The sequence below is a fragment of the Antrostomus carolinensis genome, unplaced genomic scaffold (assembly GCF_000700745.2).
Source record: "Antrostomus carolinensis isolate BGI_N321 unplaced genomic scaffold, ASM70074v2 scaffold20956, whole genome shotgun sequence".
Taxonomy (NCBI): Eukaryota; Metazoa; Chordata; class Aves; order Caprimulgiformes; family Caprimulgidae; genus Antrostomus; species Antrostomus carolinensis.
This window is the reverse complement of record NW_010324202.1, coordinates 1-13,761: the sequence shown is the minus strand read 5'-3', so window position 1 is coordinate 13,761 and position 13,761 is coordinate 1. Positions and strand designations below refer to the sequence as shown.

Genomic DNA, 13,761 nt, shown 5'->3' with positions numbered 1-13,761 from the left:
CCCGTGACCAGTAAATAAGGCAGCCTGCCCCAGGATGGAGCTGTGCGGCCAGTTCCTCGTTTAGTCTGGAGGAGGCTGAGGGGAGACCTTCTCACTCTCCACAACTACCTGAAAGGAGGGTGTAGAGGTGGGTCCTGGTCTCTTCTCCTGCGTAACAAACAATAGGATGAAGGGAAATGGCCTCAGGTTGCACCACGGGAGGTTTAGATTGGGTGTGAGGAAAAACTTCATCTTGGACAGAGTGGTGAGACACGGGAACAGGCTGCCCAGGGCAGTGGTGGAGTCACCAGCCCCAGAGGTGTTCAAGAAACGTGTAGATGTGGTGCTCAGGGACACGGTGGTGATGAGCTGATGGTTGGACTGAATGATCTTAGAGGTCTTTTCCAAGCTTAATGATTCTATGACTTTTTTTTATATATTTCATACAACTTTAACATTACATTTCTGTTCATGTATGAACCACATGTATGAACACATATTTTCAGTGTAAAGGCCATATATCTATCAATATATATGTATGCATGTCACACTAATAATCATTAGCTAGTGATAATGTGTCTTAGCAGATAATGCAGAGTAAAGGGACTGAGCAGACTTTGTAGATATTACCTTCAGTGTAAGCAAACTACAATTAGCATTAGTGCACAATGTGTATTACAGGGAAAAGTGAGAAGGAAAGGACCAGGGATTACCATCACTGTACCTAATTTCTAGCTTTTGGTGTTAATTCTTAAAGAAGAAAGACACTACCAAAGCTTTTCAGTTAATTTACCATATCTGAAGGAATGAAAAAGTACAGTCCATGAAGTCTCCCTGCTCCCTCAAAGACACAAACAAGCATCTATTAGTTGTTTGGCTAAATACTGTAACATGAGTCTTTGTTGTGCACACAGGAGACAGGTGAGTGATGCTGGATAAGAGCCTTCAGTAGCCAGACTAAAGATTTGATGAAATGCTCCTATTATGATACTTGGCAGCCTGTGGAATGGGGAAGCTGGTTACTTGATCCTCTGCTATACCTGAACCTCATTGTTGCAGCTTTTAATAACTGAATATCCGGACCTCCTATAAAGGTGCCTTTGAGGAAAGAATGATGGGACAAGAATCAACATTCAGAGCTCGAAATGGGCAACAAGCAAACCATTTTCACTCAGGAGCAACTGGATGCATATCAGGTATAAAACAAACTAAATGGCTGTTTGGACAGAACATTGAATAATGGTGAAGGGTTTTTTTAAAACTATTTTAAAAATTATTAAGTAGGAGTACTAAATTACAGCAAAGATTTTAGTAACAGTTTGATTCTTACATCAAGAAGAAGGATTATAAAATACTAAATATATGCTAAAAAGAAAGAACTTTAATGCTTGGCTGCATGTACTACAATATAACTTCATTTGAGTTGCTGTATGGGAAAAGTTTGGGCCAATGCATGCTAAAAACTCTCATTACATGTTACATCTTTTCCTGTTTCATAGGACTGCACATTCTTTACAAGGAAAGAAATTCTGAGGTGAGTCTTGTACGTGCATTTTGTGGGTGAAGGATAGAGATTGCTATAAAAACAGGTTGCATAGAGGGTGAGGTATTTTTAAAAAATGAATTTACACAAATTTAAAGTGATACTTTTGGATAATCTGAACATTTTTATTGCTTTTTTAGGTACAAAACGTATGTTATCTGTCCTAAACTGAATCAGAATTCTGAATTTTGTATTAAAATACCAGTCTCTATCAGAAATAAATGTAACAAATTACATTTTAGTGCATGTTTTGCCAGTGACATCCACATTCCCCTCGCCTTGTTTTCTGACAAATGCTTCAAAGTAAACTCTTATTCTTTGGGATACTTTACCTGGTTTATTAAAACCATGATGACTGTGTCAAATTTTGTTCACTTTTTTTTTTTTTAAATGTCTTCATGTAAATAATTATCCTGATACTGTAAGGTGCATTTTCCCCAAAGCCTTCATGTGCCTCATTGAAAACTCCATTTAACCTGTGGCCAAAGACTCTGATAAAGACAGGTTCAATATTCTGTTCATGAGGGGCTGAGAACCTTCATTGAAAACCTCAACATGTTCCTCTTGTAAAAAATACTTATCCAGGTGGTAACATACATAATATTGAAGTTTCGTTTGCCTTTCCTGACCTTTGTGGGTACTAACAGAAAGGGAAGTGTTCCATTTCTGCATCTCTCAAGATGTCACCACAGGTTTTTTGCTAATTTCTCTGTAGGGTAGAGCACAAGTGACAATTCTGTACAGAGCATGTCCCTCTTTAGAACCTTGTTATCTGTGTATGAATTTTATACAGGATAAAATAGGAATGGTTCTGTAATGATTGAAATCTCTCTGCCTTTCCACGTAGCAAATAGAGGCCAGAACCATAACTGTGTCATTAATAAGATATTTATTATTGATAAGGTTCCCTATTAAAATTCTATCCTATTGTTTTGATAAGAGCTGTGAATGGGATCCTCACCCTGTCACAAAGCATGCTGAAAAAGTGCTCAATACATTCAAATGATTATGCACATTTTCTGTCTCTTTAACCCGAGTTCTACGGAAAAACAGGAAAATACTTAAGGTGGATAAAAACCCAGTAGAGTTGGTCCCAGATCTCTCTCTTCCTGCCTGGGGCTTTATGCATTCAGAGTTTTATTCTGACATTTAAACTGAATCTTTCATGCTCCAGTTGAAGCCCATTATTTTTGATCACATGAATTCTGGACGTGGAAACCAGATCCCTTTCACCTTGCAACAAGTTTTTGTGTGTTTGGAAAGGGATTAAGTGGACCTTCAGGCTGAAGGTCTTGTGCCTTGTTATTATAAATATATAAATCACAACTGCACTGTGTGCTTGAACACCATTGCTGGCAACATGTAAGTAAATCTGAAACTTTATAAAAAACCCTGTTTTCAGACAGATGGTATCCAGCAGTTTGGCTGCCTGACCTGCATGAGCATTTTCACCTAATTGTTCTCTAAGCACAAAGGCTTTGTATTTTTCACCAGTTACACTATGTTGCTCTTTTTAACACCATCTCTTCCACCAACAACTACAGAGCATACTAAATGTTATTTACTGACTGATATCATCCATCTGGTAAAGGATGAAAAATGTGAAGGATCACATGGAAAAGGCAAACACACTGTTCTCAGTGATCTAAATAGCTTGTTCCCTAAACAAGCCTTTCTTTCTCTTTCAGACTGTTTTACAGATACCGAGATCTAGCCCCACAGCTCGTTCCACTCAACTACACAGATAAACCAGACGTGACACTTCCCTATGAACTCATTGGCAGCATGCCAGAGCTGAAGGTACAGAGCAAGGAACACAGCTAGAATCAAGTGACACATTTCAGTTTAATCTACTCTTCTTAAATAATTCATCCAGTACTAATTGCTGGGAGGCTGAAATACAAATAAATTTTGGCTATTGAACTCAAATGTCTTTCTGGAAGCTTCTAGTGATTCCCTGAAAACACTTTGAAATTGCACAGAGGTTACAGGCAGCTGCAGCTGTGTCGGCCTCTGATTAGATGGGAATGTAATAGCAGAAAGGGGAGTATTTGCCAAAAAGGGGTGACAACAAAACCAGTTGTGTCTTACCTGTACTGAAATAAACGCTCATGGAGATGACCTCCCCATGTTTTGTTCCCCAGGACAACCCATTCCGCCAGCGGATAGCAGAGGTTTTCTCAGAGGCTGGAGATGGCAATATGACTTTAGATGATTTTTTGGACATGTTTTCAGCACTGAGTGAAATGGCTCCCAGAGACTTGAAAGCTTATTATGCTTTTAAAATTTATGGTGAGTGAGACATGCATAAAAAGGAAACTCTGGGGAAATTCTGCAGCTGCATGTAGGGATGCAAAATATTCATTTTGCCACCAGAATGATTTCTAGTTGGGTATGTTTTTAATACAGCCTTTCTTTTCATTGAATTGGGCTGTTTGTTCTCGCTCCTAGAAACTTCTGGTCATCTTTATCTTGTTGTCTTGTATTTATTTGGGATTAGGATTTACTACAAAATTTACAACCTGAAATTATCTGCAGTTTTCAAGAGCTAATAAACATTTAAGAAATATTTCTGGCTGAAGGGCTGCTTGGAAAAGCGCAGCACAATGGACTTGGCTGCCCATAAATCTGGAGGGTGGTTTTGGTCCCTACCAAAAGGAGGTGGGAGGCAGGGAAGCACACTTCTAGCATTTTTCTCCAAGGACAAATGTAAAGATTTATTTTTACAGTACCATTTTCAGTTACTTTCTTCACGATCAGCTAAAGCCAAACAATGTATCAAACAAACCAACTGGTTTTTTGTGATTTAAACTGTACATGATTCAGCAAAGATGTTAAAAAAAAGTGAACCCCCATCAAAACTGAACAGCCCATTCTCTTCCTTCAACTCCATACTGGTTAGGTCAGTAGTACTGATTTGCTAGAATGATTAAATTACAGCTATTAAACTATTTACAATCATTACTCTTATTTAAGATAAGGGGAAACTATTCCAGGATTTTGTTACTGAATTTTTATACAAACAAATACGTTTCACTGCAAGATTTCATTTCTGATTTGAAAGTTCTACTTATACAAATACGTTATGGCCTGGGAACCAAACCCTTCCTATTAGGTCTTGGCAGTCAACCATGTAAAATGCTGACTTTTGTCACTTTGAATTCGTTTTGTTTCCTTTGACAGATTTTAACAATGATGATTACATATGCAAATCAGATCTAGAGAAAACCGTCAACAAATTAACCCGAAATGAACTTACCCCAGAAGAAGTTAGCCTTGTATGTGAAAAGGTGATTTACGAAGCTGATGCGGACAACGATGGCAAGCTTTCTCTGGAAGACTTTCAGCACATGATAGTACGAGCTCCAGATTTCCTCAGGTAATATTTGTTTTTAATTTCTAACACAAAATTCCTCTTAAGTTTTTTTTGTTAGAAGCCTCTGAAGTGTGTGGTTTACATCTCCTCAGCCATTACGGATCACCACTCTCCCCTGACAGTTTCCAGCAGAGCTGCTCACTGCAAAGACTGGGAAAACAGAGGCTTGAAAAAGTGTGGAGGCTTCTTGATTCACTTTTTGAAGCTCTGAAGTACTTTTTATACAACAAAAAGCCCCTGGAACTTAAACAGTTAGTATTAGCTCTCAGGCTCCATTGATAAGCACACGAGATGAGCTCACTCAATGTGCAACATAATCTTAATCTGGTTTCTGATGCACGTTTTACACAGAGCAGCACTCAAATCTTGCATTTATTTAATGTACCTATTCAACTTGCAAGTGCTTTGCAAAATAAAGTTTCCAATTTATAGCACAGTCCTAAGATTAATTGTAATGAGTCCTTTGAATAGGGAAGAGTGATATTTAAGTGATTATTACTTCCTCTTTTCAATAGCACATTTCACATTCGAATCTGAGTCTCATGAAACACGTAGACAGAAGTGAACCTTCTTGAACCTTCAACAACTCTTACTTCACCTGAGATTACCATCCCAGAAAGAGCAAAATGAGAGGAGCAAAGAGGACAATTTCTGGTACCTGAACCAGTCGGAGGACTCTGTCTCTTGTTTACCTCTTTAGAAGGAACCATTCAGTAAGCTCTTCATCAAGATTTCCCTGTAATTTAACAAAATGTCTATTTCTTCCCTCAGCTAGAGCAAATCTGGCCTGACAGTGAGATGGGAATTTTATTTTTTTTTTTAAAGTTTAGACACCATGAGGTAGTAAAGGAACTTGTATCGAACTAGAGCTTCTAAAAAAAGTCCTAACAAGTGAAAACCCCTTGAAAATAGTTTCAAAAACATTAATCAACATTGTGTAAGCAACTCCTCTGGTCAGCTACAGTCATAATAAATGTTCCAGTGAGCCAGTCTGCTGAAGTATCCTCCCAGTGTGTCACAGAAACCCATTCCAGGCTCTGAGAACACAGGAAAAGCTCTCTATTCCACAATTTATAATGAAAAGTCAACATACTTTAAAGGAATAAGAGCCTACCCTGGGTTCCTGTCCTTCTTTTCTATTTTTAGAAACACCCTATTTTCCACATAAGAATCTACGTGCACAAATGATGACCAGGACTGACAAACTCAGTTTGTAAAATTCTCTTTTCATAAGAAGTTTATTTACGCAGTGCTCAGGGTCCTGTACAACAGAGTAAAAACATACAGACTGTAATAAACAACAGTTTTGTTTTTAATACAAACATGGAAATCAATGAGAAGTATTTAAGAAAGCAGTTGTAATGTGGGAAGGGTGGCAGCCAAAAGTGGTCATTCTAAAAATACAATTTACAGTTATTTTTGAAAATATTGGGATGCATTAAGTTCCCTTAAAAACAAAGTTGTAAGTCCCAACTCACCCTCGATGCAGAGCACATGATTCCTGCAGAAAGGCTGGAGAGACCAGCCCATTAAATCTGTGTTACCTACAGAAACAAAAACTCCAATGATCAGTGAGAGACGGGTCAAAGAATAAGGCAGCCTGAAATAATCAGACTGCACGTTACCACCAACGTTCAATCGAACAGCTCTTTATTTAATCTATAAATGAAGACAGCACTCAAGTCATCATTCTTTCCCCACCCCTAAGAACTTCTAGTACAAATGGAGACCATCCTCTACGCAGCTGTTTGTCCGTTCCCTCTCCAGCATAATCCCCAGCCATTTCAAGTCCAAAAGAACAAGAAATCACGGTAGCTTTCAGCCAAAGACACCGCCACCACAACAATAAAAGCCTTAACAACTGTCAGTGACACGATCAGCATCTCACATGAGAGACCACATAATTTTCAGCAGCAGTAAAGAGACTTACAATAATCCATAGGATTTATAAATCTGAGGCTGAAAGTCTGATGCTGGCATAAGGCTCTGATGTCGAGGAACATGAGAGGTGCCTGTCAGCACAGGACAACGTCAGCGTTAAAATGGCAAAGTGGTCAAACAGCAGTTCCACCATTTAGTGGCAGGTGAGCTACTGACAGGTCTACACCTGAAAGGGTGAACACTACTCGAAATATTGCAACCAGCCTCACAGGTAATTCCAACCACAGAATTCTGTGATACTCATTAAGCTATGGGAATTTGAGAACATGCTCAAAAAGGGGTTTGTTTCTCTACAAACCAAGTGTTAATTGATTACCTGAAATTTTAGTGGCATTTAGACACTGAGAATGTGTAGCAAGCACACTGTTAGTTTGTCATATCTACTTAAATTCCTCAGTTTTACAATTTTGTATCCAACTTCAGGTTTTTTCCTCCTTAGTTAAAGAAAGCTTACAGTACACATACATTACTGTACGCACTCACGCAGTACCTCTTTTGATCATTGTGTTTTCTGTTACATTCATACTTAAAAACAACAGTAATTTAATTATGTGACAGAAACATCAAATACACATTATACTTCTCCAAGGTCTGATGTCCGTGTTTAGCGACACGCAGCCAAGCACACACGCAACTGCCATGTCTTTAACCTTTTCCTGTCTTACATCTGCATTTTAGGTTTAATATTGCTTAGGCTGATTTAATTTCTCTGTAGTCTGTATACCCCAGAAATACAGTGATGACTGTAGTCACAGTAACTGTACGAAACTTCCTGAGATTGGGCAATAACGTAGTTGTTCATTGAGTGAAACCAATCATTCTGTAAAAGGAAATCATGCTATAAATTAGATACATAAACATGTGCAACAACCAGCGTAAGTTTAAACAAAAGCTATTCACATACAAAGAGCTAGCTTTGAATGCAAAAGAGTAACTTGAGATTTAGAAAATGAGGAGTGAAAAACAATTCCATCCAGATTTCATCCATTTGTAAATTAATGTGTTTTTCTTTCTCGATTTCTCGATTCAGACACTGCCGATGGGCACTGAGCAGTATCGTGGTGGACAGCCCGCGATATCGAGTTAGACTGACCACTTATTTTTTCAGCCACTTTGAAAAATAACTCTGGCTGCAACATCTGCCTGTATTAAAGTGGAAGGATGGATGTGAGACAGTCCACATTTACTACTGAGCCATTAAACAGATCTGGTTTGTGTAGGAGATCAACCCTCAGACCCATCCTAATCACCTCCCCAGTTCTGCTTCAATCACTTCTTGAAGCATACACAGAGACTTGTCTTAAAAGCATCCTTATCTCAAGATAGAAGCATTGCTTGTCCAACCTAGAGCTCTGTATTAACTACACTTTGAAGCAGACACTGACTAGAAGGCTCTTCAGTAGCTTCACATGATTTTATCCTACAAAGACATCTGCATGTAATCCACTATGGTGCACGTTCACCAAGTCCTCATGCTAAAAAGCCACAAGTAAACAAACAAACAAAAAACCATCATAAGGTTCTGGTTAAAGAGGAAAGCTTTACGTTTGACTTTAATCACAAACAGAGCTCGTTGTAATCTGCTAGCTATTAAAAAAAATAAATTGTTAGCATATAAAATACATTTTTATAAACCAGTAACTGACACAATAAACTTTCCTTTTTCCGTTTTAGAAAAACAGGCAATATTCCTGTTGAGCCCAATTGCATGCTGCAGATTTCTAAAGTTTAACTCTGAACCTGACAGATCTTTATCTACAGTAACACTTACGAGTGCTGCTTTGAGGCCAGAATACAATACCACAAACTTGAAGAAAACAAAACTGGTGAGTAAATTAATTAACTTTAAAATCAGCTTTTAATTTTACCCTTAAGTGCAGTTGTCAATGTAAACAAAGCATGTTAACAATTCCAGTGAGTTGCAGGACACAGCTGATATGTTCATTTGAATTAAACACACCATCATTCCAATCACTTGACAGCAGACTTCGAAGAAAATGGCTCTTACTGGCTCCTTTTGTCAGTCTAATTAAGTCAGGCTTAGAGCCCCTGAACTGAGAGCAATCAGCTACCTAGGAGCTTTACTTGGCTGTTCCATTTTATACATCGGAATGTAATAGACTGTGTTGATAGGAATAAATACACAGAATATTGCCACTGAGGACTAAATTTGCATTGATGCACGTTACTGACAGGTTTGCTGCCGCTTCAAATCTGAAATGATCGATACGCAGCAGCAAAGGCAAATCTCAGTTTCAAGAAAGTTTGTTTTCAGAAAGTGTTCATATGTGCAACATTTATTTGCATATGTGAGCAAGTGTGCATGAGAACACACGCCTGGAAGCAGTGCGATACGTTTGCTCGTCACAATTTAAAAGTAGCTACTACATCATGACAGATCTGGAATCACTCTGGAGAAGGAAAAGCCGCCCTTTATAACGGTACAAATTTGGAGTAAGCGTCCCTACCCGAACCAGGGTCTGTTCCTCTAAGAACAGATGACAGATCATTTGCGTGGGACTCACTGTAGCTATCACCTCCTGTTCAATGTGTCTAAACATCCGGAGAATTTAATTAAGCACAGTCAAGTCTAACATGGATAAAGTCACTCCTGATGGTGAGGATCCACTGTATTTACAGCACACTTTGGTTTGTTTAAAAAAATAGAGGTTCCTCTGAGGAGGGTTTTGTTTTGTTTTGTTTTAAACTTCAATTTACTTGTGGATTGTCTAGAATAACAGGGCTGGATAACTAACAGGCAGATAAAGGATTTCCTCTGTAGTAGCAAGGGGGTGGAGGTGCAGAAAGCTTCCTTCTGCCTTCCGAGAAGGTACGAGCCCGTACTGCTCACCCAAGTGCGTTTCTTCGGTGGTTTGATGCGATTGTTCTAGATGCACCTACAGACATGGATCTGCACGTGTCCCATGTACACACACCTGTACTTTATTAACATTGGCATTTCAGTTTCTCGGTTTGATCGTAACTGAACTCTTTCTAGTATGGAAACATGACGGATAACGAACAAAAAGATTGAAGCCTGTCAGCAAAGGTGCTGTGTCACAGGTCACGTTTGATCTGTACTCCCTCTGCTAGACAATACACAATGCCCAGTGGCAATCTGACAAAAATAAACTTGTTTCATCTCCAAAATTGAAGAGTCAGACAATTACTAAAATAAACAATTTCTTATTCAGATGGTCACAAAGTGACAAGGTATGTTGAAAACGCTAAGTCCACAGACAGAGGAAATCTCACTCAGAACAGGCACAGTCCAGTTGGGTCGAGCGGGTGCTCGATTAAGGCCGTGTCCCTCACAGAAGAACACATCGGAAAAAGCTGCTTTTCTTTTGCTGGTCTGGTGTGATTTTGACTCCCTGGTTGCTGCCTTGCGGGCTGTTGCCTTCCTGAAGACGCAAAGAATATTAAGTTATTTACACTTAACAGCTTCTAGCATCGCTGTAAGATCCAGCATCCATACTTTATCTGTTCATGTGGCTGAATCAAGCCTGTCACATACAAAAACCATTCCAAAAATCAACAGGAGTCTCTGCTCCTTTATCTGAGCCTTAAGTCAGCCAGGAGGAGAAGTCAGAGAACTGCATCTGCTCCTTTTGGCTTTGCCCAACACGTCCTGCTCCTGTTCTTCTTTCTATCAACTCAAAGACAACAGAGATTAAAAAAAAAGAATTACAGGATGTATTTGGCTCTTGCTGAAATGCTTCAGAATTATCAGGAAGACCCCAAATATTGCAGCTCTACCAGCACACGTGGTGTGCTCAGTGAAAGTACAAACAATCTTTGTGCCGTGAGGAACAAACTGACATTGTTGGGTATTTGTTTCTTGTACAAAAGATAACCCAATCATTTCTCAAGAGGCTTTTGTAAAAGATATTAAAAAATAATTAGTTCTTTACCTATTTTTAAACCTGCTAGCTTAGAGATTACCCTGAAGTACGAAGTAGTCCTGCTACATGTCTAATTGATATGATTCCATTTTTCAGACTGCCAGAGCAATAATTACCATGAAATTGCTCTACCACTCACTTGACTTTCAATAAAACAAATACAAAAAGAATTTTATTTAGAAAACTTCAATGAGTGCAGCTAATTCCTGAAATGCAGAGACAACTGTTTATAAGCCAGGGTCAGAATACAGCTTGAGAAAACTAAAAATAAATTCCTGTAACTTTCAGTGCTTTCCCCCAGGAAATAGACCACAAAAATACTTTTTATACCCTGTGAAACAGCACTTGCTGTTTGGCTTCGGCTGGTATTTTTGTTTGGTTGGTTGGTTTTTTCCTATTTTAAATACAGTGTGGATGAAGTAAAAGTTACTCACCAACTTCTTGTCCATTTTTGCTTTGATATCTCTTGCAAGAGTGAAAAATGCCTGTGATAAGTAGAAGAATTAGGTCTTAGATGGTAAATAACATACACTCTAATGTTTTTCTTTAGCAATAAGTTGTGTCTACAAATACTGACCTCCCGAAGAACGTTACATTTACAGTTCCCCCCCCACCCCCAGGTTTTAATGCTGCTTGTCTAACTCCACTACCCCTTCCTGAGTCTGACAACCACAATGGCACACACCACCCACAGCAGGGCATGTCCAGGGTTTATAAAACAGTGTCTTTTATTAAGGAATCATCTAAAAAAAGTGTCTGCAGTATCTAACGACTGGGTTTTGCATCGAGCCAGGACAGGGAAGTGTTCTTATCACTTATCACAAATAATAGGGCAATAAATACAAGAGAAAGGCCGCAGTACTTACATTCTCTATGTTTATATTTGCTTTTGCACTGGTCTCCATAAATTTAATTCCAAAACTCGCAGCAAGCTGAACAAGAGCAGGTTGCACGTTAGTTGGGTAATTGCAGGAACAGCTGTAACCATAACCCAGCACGCAGGGTCTGCCCCTCCCAGCACCATTCACAGCGACTTGGGGGTTCACTCCACGGAACAACTGGCAGAAATCAGGCACCAAATCTCACCCCTCTCAGCGTCTCTTCTTACCGGGCTTTGTTCTTCTCTTTTACACTCTGCACACTCTGTAATCTGCTCCTTTGTCTCTTAGTATTTATTTTTGTGCAGAGATATCTTGTTCTTGTAAAATCTACAGCGTGCAAAAGCACCTTCTCTACCCTCAGTAACATCTGACACCAGAAACAACAACCCCGTCCACCCTGTCTCGCTGGCTTTCAGCCAAAGAGATATTTCCTAACTGTCAGACTCCAGCATGCTTCCATTCATGCTTTTCTTCCTTTTTCTAAGAATAAATCCAGCTCGCTGCTGTGCATCTAACACATCTCAACCAGATAATCAATAAGAATTCTTAAAGACTCAGCTTTTCAGCAGAGTGAGGAAATGGATCGACCTACAGCTCAGAAAGTTCCCCTCAGAAATACCACTGAGGTACCAGGGCAGCGCACAGACAGTAACGAACTGTCTGAACTGAAACACATCCAAGGCACAGCACTTACCTTCTCCCCTTGCTCTCTAGAAACTTGTCTTTTGTCATTTGCATCACATTTGTTCCCAAGGATCATTTTTTCAACATCTGGAGAGGCGTGCTGAGACAGAAACAGACCGAAGAACGGACTTTGGCTCGGGTGGTTTTGGACAAACATTGTTGGGGAGATGAGGCACAGGCAAGGGCTTAACAGGGAGATGCTGCTGCATCTGCTGGAGATTTAAGGTTTCCCTCCCAGCCCAGCAGCTCGTGCAGGGACTGACAGCCCAGTGTCTGTCAGCCCAGTGTCTGTCCTGCACAACAGCTCCTGGATCACTTGTGGCAGGGAAACACCAGCTCTGCCGTCCCCTCTGGCTCCCGTGGGCCAGCACAACAGCTCGCTGTTAACCAAGGCAGCCCAGGAGTCAGCGCTCATTTGTGTTTAATTTATTTCCCCTTCAGCACAAGAATTCAATAGAAACTCAAGAATTCTGAAGCATTTGGGTTTCAGCTACTTTTGGAGGAAGACACAGCATCTTCAATGCTCAGTAAGAAAAGAAAGAAATTACCTCTTCAATATTCCTGACCCAGTTCCGAATATTTTCAAAAGATTTTTCATTGGTGATGTCATAGACTAACATAATGCCCTGGAGATTAAGAAGGAGATAGATCGTCTCAGCTACTGTCAGGTTAATCACGAGTTAAAGGCTCATTCGTAGCAGAAAGGAGCGACTTAACAAGGATTATTTTTAAAACAGCTGGTTCACAGTTCCACACAACATTTAATTGAGGTTTGTGCTTTGCTAGATAAGGCGCACGGGATGTGTTTATAGAGCCGGTCACGGAGGGGAGAAGCTGCCTCCAGGAGCTCCCACACCTCCCAGCACAGCTCCAGCACCGCCGGGAGCCGGCGCACAGCTGTGAATATTCAGCTACGCAGCATTTACACCTCGGAGAACAGACAGTTGTGTGTGCTCCAGGTTAAACCCAGCTGGTTTGGCTGTGGAAGCCGAACTGCCCGGCTGAGGTTTAGCACGCCCCGTACGGCTCCTACCATGGCTCCCCTGTAGTAGGCAGTTGTGATGGTTCGAAATCGCTCCTGCCCGGCCGTGTCCCTGCAACAGACAAAGACAGGGGCTCAGGCACAGCGCCTGCACCACCACACCCAGGTCAAAGCCACCAGGAGTTTCATTTAATTTAATCTGAACTAGTCTGTAGATGCACTAAAACTATCGTTTAGTTTCTAAAAAGATCATTAACTGCTGAAGAGCACAACTGGAGTAAAAACTTCACGGTAACGTCACCACCCCAGACCGCACAGACCCCCGGTACCAGGCACTACTCAGAAGAAAAGCCTTACCATATCTGCAGCTTAATTCTCTTGCCGTCTAGCTCTATAGTTCTAATTTTAAAATCAATACCTGAAAAGAGAAACAACTAAATTACTCGTCGTTTCTGCCAAAGACCAAAATC

The 13,761-nt window shown here is 40.2% G+C and overlaps 2 protein-coding genes across 4 annotated transcripts; one reads left to right on the top strand and one right to left on the bottom strand.

The window, feature by feature from the left end:
- The first annotated feature begins 1,124 nt into the window (after nt 1-1,124).
- CIB3 (calcium and integrin binding family member 3) lies at nt 1,125-5,435 on the top strand. Of its 2 annotated transcripts, XM_010170866.1 has the most exons (6): nt 1,125-1,175; nt 1,479-1,513; nt 3,211-3,322; nt 3,667-3,814; nt 4,706-4,901; nt 5,414-5,435. In XM_010170866.1, the coding sequence occupies exons 1-6, from the start codon at nt 1,125-1,127 to the stop codon at nt 5,433-5,435; spliced, it is 564 nt and encodes a 187-aa protein (XP_010169168.1). The 2 variants fall into 2 exon arrangements, with proteins under 2 accessions (XP_010169168.1, XP_010169169.1); XM_010170867.1 differs by lacking the exons at nt 1,479-1,513; nt 3,211-3,322.
- A 4,276-nt stretch (nt 5,436-9,711) lies between these two features.
- Nucleotides 9,712-13,710, bottom strand: LOC104518896 (ras-related protein Rab-8A). 2 transcript variants are annotated; one of them, XM_010170864.1, is made up of 7 exons: nt 13,649-13,704; nt 13,343-13,403; nt 12,858-12,935; nt 12,320-12,409; nt 11,611-11,676; nt 11,179-11,229; nt 9,763-10,243 (listed from the first exon to the last, which is right to left on the bottom strand). In XM_010170864.1, the coding sequence occupies exons 2-7, from the start codon at nt 13,343-13,345 to the stop codon at nt 10,151-10,153; spliced, it is 381 nt and encodes a 126-aa protein (XP_010169166.1). In that variant the 5' UTR covers nt 13,346-13,403; nt 13,649-13,704; the 3' UTR covers nt 9,763-10,150. The 2 variants fall into 2 exon arrangements, with proteins under 2 accessions (XP_010169167.1, XP_010169166.1); XM_010170865.1 differs by lacking the exon at nt 13,343-13,403 and having other exon boundaries at nt 9,712-10,243; nt 13,649-13,710.
- Nucleotides 13,711-13,761: the final 51 nt, after the last annotated feature.